Source organism: Chelonoidis abingdonii, chromosome 25 (genome assembly GCF_003597395.2).
Source record: "Chelonoidis abingdonii isolate Lonesome George chromosome 25, CheloAbing_2.0, whole genome shotgun sequence".
Taxonomy (NCBI): Eukaryota; Metazoa; Chordata; order Testudines; family Testudinidae; genus Chelonoidis; species Chelonoidis abingdonii.
Genome location: NC_133793.1, coordinates 1,333,894 through 1,338,105, shown reverse-complemented (window position 1 = coordinate 1,338,105; position 4,212 = coordinate 1,333,894). Strand labels below are relative to the sequence as shown.

The following is a 4,212-nucleotide window of genomic DNA, read 5'->3' as shown; positions in this document are numbered from 1 at the left end:
TTAAGTATTAATCACTTTACCTCATGGGACAGAGAGCAGCAGTAAAATGCCAGCCCTTGCTAGAGAAGTGAGCTAGAATCCTTTACTTGACTTGTATTATCTGTTCTACTTAAAGCCAGCAGTTTGAAATGTAGTAAATTCAGAAAATATTAAACATAGTTTCTGCAACTACAATGGCACCTGCCAGTATTTCAGCTTCATAATCACCTTTTGAAAAGAGGTTTTTCTTTGGCCTTACTGGGGGAAGGCCCCACACAAGTAAAAAAGGAAACAATGAAACTGAACAGATGGATTGCTTCTTTTTTGCATTTGTCAGCAATCAGAAGTTTCTCTTTAGACTTCATGCTGTAGCAATCTTTAGTGTTACATGTAATGACAGTAGGTAAGCATCACACAGGGAATATTTTTAAGTGGAGGTTTTTGCTCTAACATTTATTTAGCTACCTGGGGTATAACTGCAGTGTGCCATTAACCACAAATACTCAGACACATTTTTTATTAAAAAAAAAATATATTTCCTTTAGCATACAAAAAGTCCACGAGTGCTGCTGCTGGCAGCTCTCCCTGCGCTAAAGAAGAAAGTCCACATCTGTCATTTTCCTCTTGTCTTCAGTTTATGAGCCCAGCCACTGTTTCAGCTGCTACATCAAATCCACTTTCATAAGCCAAGGAAGCAGCAAGGCCCTCACACTGGGAGCCAGGTGCCAAAGGGCCAGGTGCCAGGCTTGTTTGACTTTTAACAGACCACTTAGCTCACAGCAGAGAGCCAGGGAAACCCCTGCACTGGGCTAGCTCATTCAGCAAATCCAGGTTCTTTATGGGTATCCTGAACAGGTATTATCCTGGGCACCCAAAATGAATCATTCCATACAAATCCTCTGGTGTTTTCTCTCTGCAAGTTGGTTAATAATAGAACCACTCACAGAGTATCCAGAAAGGAGACCTTCAGAAGAGTGTCTAAGTTGGGAGGAAAGAAAGGAAGCCATTAATGTTGCGCTAAATGTTATTTTTATCACACACACACACCTTCCCCGCTTATTGCCAAGGACCAATGGTGAGTAACCCACCAACAATGCAATATCTTAGGAGGACTGGTAAATGGGATACTGAACCTATTGTCTCTATTTAAAGGTCCCAGTTCCAGTCAACTCCAGGTTTGCAGTGACTTCAAGTTGTTACCATATAGTGATTGTTCAGTGGGTCTCAGTCCAGTTCCCAGAGGACAAGTGTCTATATAACATATACTATCCCGAAATGCTAGCGCCAATTGATAGACATTGTTGTGGCTGCATGGAATCATAGGACTGGAAGGGACCTCAAGAGGTCATCTAGTCCACTCCCCTGCACTCATGGCAGAACTAAGTATTATCTAGACCATCCCTGACAGGTGTTTGTCTAACCTGCTCTTAAAAATCTCCAATGGTGGAGATTCCACAGCCTCCTCAGGAAATTTATTCCAGTGCTTAACCACCCTGACAGTTAGGAATTTTTTTCTAATGTCCAATCTAAACCTCCCCATTGCTTCTTGTCCAATCCTCAAGAGGTTAAGAAAAACAATTTTTCTCCCTCCTCCTTGTAACAACCTTTTACGTACTTGAAAACTGTGTTGTGTGTCCTCCCCCCACATCTTCTCTTTTCCAGACTAAACAAACCCAGTACAGTACAGTACAGGTTCAGGTGATAAACAGTGGCCTTCAGTCTCCAGGGCCACCATGCCAGCCCCTTTCAATGGTACTAAGCTCACATTAAGATGTTTAAGAGTTGTTATAAAAATACCTTGAACCATGTTTCGACTACTGTGCTCCAAAATCTTCTCCCAAGACTGTGGCAGGGTTTGCATGTCTGGCAAGTTCTCATATCTGATTTGGAGTAGGAGGAGTTTACTCTCCAGGTATCTTTCTGGAAGGTAAGGATTGAAATGTGGGGCCAGTGAGAGGTCGAGGAGAGAAGGAAACACAAGCCAGCTGACTTCTTAGGAAGTTATGAGCTCAAAAGAGAGTAGTGCCCCATTGTAGCCCTGCAGTCCAACTCCCCCTCCCACCAGGACATGCTGAGAGAGCTCAAATTGTTGTTCCTTGTCAAAACCCACTAACGATAGTCACCCCAAGTATCTAAGCTTCTTTGCCCTCTATGGACTGTATTTTCTAAATTTATTTGAGAAATTCACTTATTAAAAATTTCCCCTATTCATCTCATTTCCCATGGCCAAACAGCAGGGTCAGGAGACTGACTCCTGAAGGTGGGGGCAGGAGCAATCTGACAGAGCTGTTCATCAAGATCCTTGGTGAGGTTTTATTGTGACCTTATTGGTAACCAGTTGATGACAACTCACAAATAAAGAAAGGTAAATCCAGTTCTGTTGACATGAATCAAGATGACAACCTCCTTGACCTGTTTGAGCTACAAACTTTTAGCTCTTCTAGTGAAGGATACACGTGTCTGTAATATCTCTCAATATCATGCAGCCATTCCAACATGTCAGCCAGTGAGGGGGTAAGAGCAGTACGCTGCACAGAAGCCTCAAAACCTAGCACATCCGCATGCTGCTCATAGAGTTGGAAAACAGTGCCCACGTAGCCACTAACTACATCCCGCACTTTCTGCAAGTCAGCTCTGCGAAAACAGAGAGTAATACTCAGGGCTGTGTTTTCCAAGGGTGGCCTCATTCACTTTGTACCACCAAAATGAATTACATGGACAAGTCTAAGTACATGCTTTAAAATAAAAAAAAAGTGCTTCACCTTGCAGTGACAGTTTGGTAAGTTGAACAATATGCAGTACGTGTAACCTGAACTGGAACTAGGGAATTCATGAGAGGAAAAGGCAAACCTATATGACTACATAACTGATAATATAGAGCATGTTGCTGAAAGCGTGAACAAATTACATACTTTAAAGAGACTTGTAACTTGAAATCTAATAAGTACTATTAACTCCTCTAAACTATTACATATTACACATGGCTGAGACCCCTGGTAATTCCTGTGATTTTACAATTATATATTTCTCCTTTTTTCAAATGCTCATCCCACACAAACTTCCAAGATTCCGTGACAAAGATTGACACAAAACGAGGACAAAGGGTGAAAACGAATATTTAACAATGCTTGGCCAGATTCTTAGCTATTGTAACTCAACAAAGGTCCAACAGAGCTCAATGGGGCTACACTGATTGACACCACCTGAGAATCTGGCCCACTATGTAAAGTCAAAGTAAACAAATTCAAAGGCAGGGAAAATTTTTTTTTGCTCATCACTTTCAGTTATGATGATTTTACTTATTGTTAAAACAAGAGGTACAACATTTCCGGACAGAAATGTGATGCTTAGATTGACATTATCACCTCTCCTTCAGATGTGAATTCTGCAAACAGGCCAGAAGGGGAATCACACCTCTGTCAGCATGTTTGCCCAAGCTTTCATAATGCTCACAACTTTCAATGTCTTGACACAACAGCCTCTTACACTTTGCCCCCCAGTTCTTCCAGCAGGGTCTCTGCTGCACAGCGGTGCTTGTACTTTAACTGCTCTTCCAGATCTGGGAAGCCTTGCAGTGGTGTATGTGCAAATGTGACCTTCTGGCAGGCCTGCATCTGCTCCGCCAGATTGCTCAGAGAGCTCAGGAGGGGCTTACAGTCTGTCAGCGCTGTCTGCCAAGCCTCTTGCTGCTGCTGTATGGCCTGGAAGCACTTTCGCAGGGACTGATGAAGGACCAGGATGGCTGAGCTCTCTGACATCCTCTTATAGGCAGACCTGGAGCTACAGGAAGAGAGGCTCTGGTGATGGGAACCACACAGAAACCAGCCATAAGCACACACAAGTACAGAGACCCTAGGGCTAAAGGTCCCTCCCCACCTTCCAGTAAACAGCCACTGTTCACGCTCCCCACCTTCCCTCCACAGACCAGCACCACTGGCTGAGGAGCGCAGGCTCCAGGGGATCAGGCAGCGCCTAGACAAGAGTTTGCTTTAGAAGTGGAAAGGCGGGCGGGTGTGGGGGGTGTGGACTGCTGCTTATGGGGGTGAACATATTTGAGGGAAGAGCCCTGTCAGAACTGGGGGAAAGTGAGGGAGGGAGGAAGGGTCTCCACACGGGGCCGTGGGGGTGGGGTCTCCATGCGGGACAGATTTGGGAGGGGAAGGGAGCAGAGCAGGCCCCCCGGGGAGCGTCACTCTCTGTTCCTCTCATATGCGCAGATGTCGCATGACACAT

At 44.6% G+C, this 4,212-nt stretch overlaps 1 protein-coding gene across 1 annotated transcript; it reads right to left on the bottom strand.

The window, feature by feature from the left end:
* Positions 1 to 503: 503 nt before the first annotated feature.
* Positions 504 to 3,850, bottom strand: AIRIM (AFG2 interacting ribosome maturation factor). Its single transcript, XM_032796277.2, has 4 exons — positions 3,466 to 3,850; positions 2,434 to 2,613; positions 1,777 to 1,895; positions 504 to 957 (listed from the first exon to the last, which is right to left on the bottom strand). Exons 1-4 carry the CDS (start codon positions 3,735 to 3,737, stop codon positions 920 to 922), a joined length of 609 nt encoding a protein of 202 aa, XP_032652168.1. The 5' UTR covers positions 3,738 to 3,850; the 3' UTR covers positions 504 to 919.
* Positions 3,851 to 4,212: the final 362 nt, after the last annotated feature.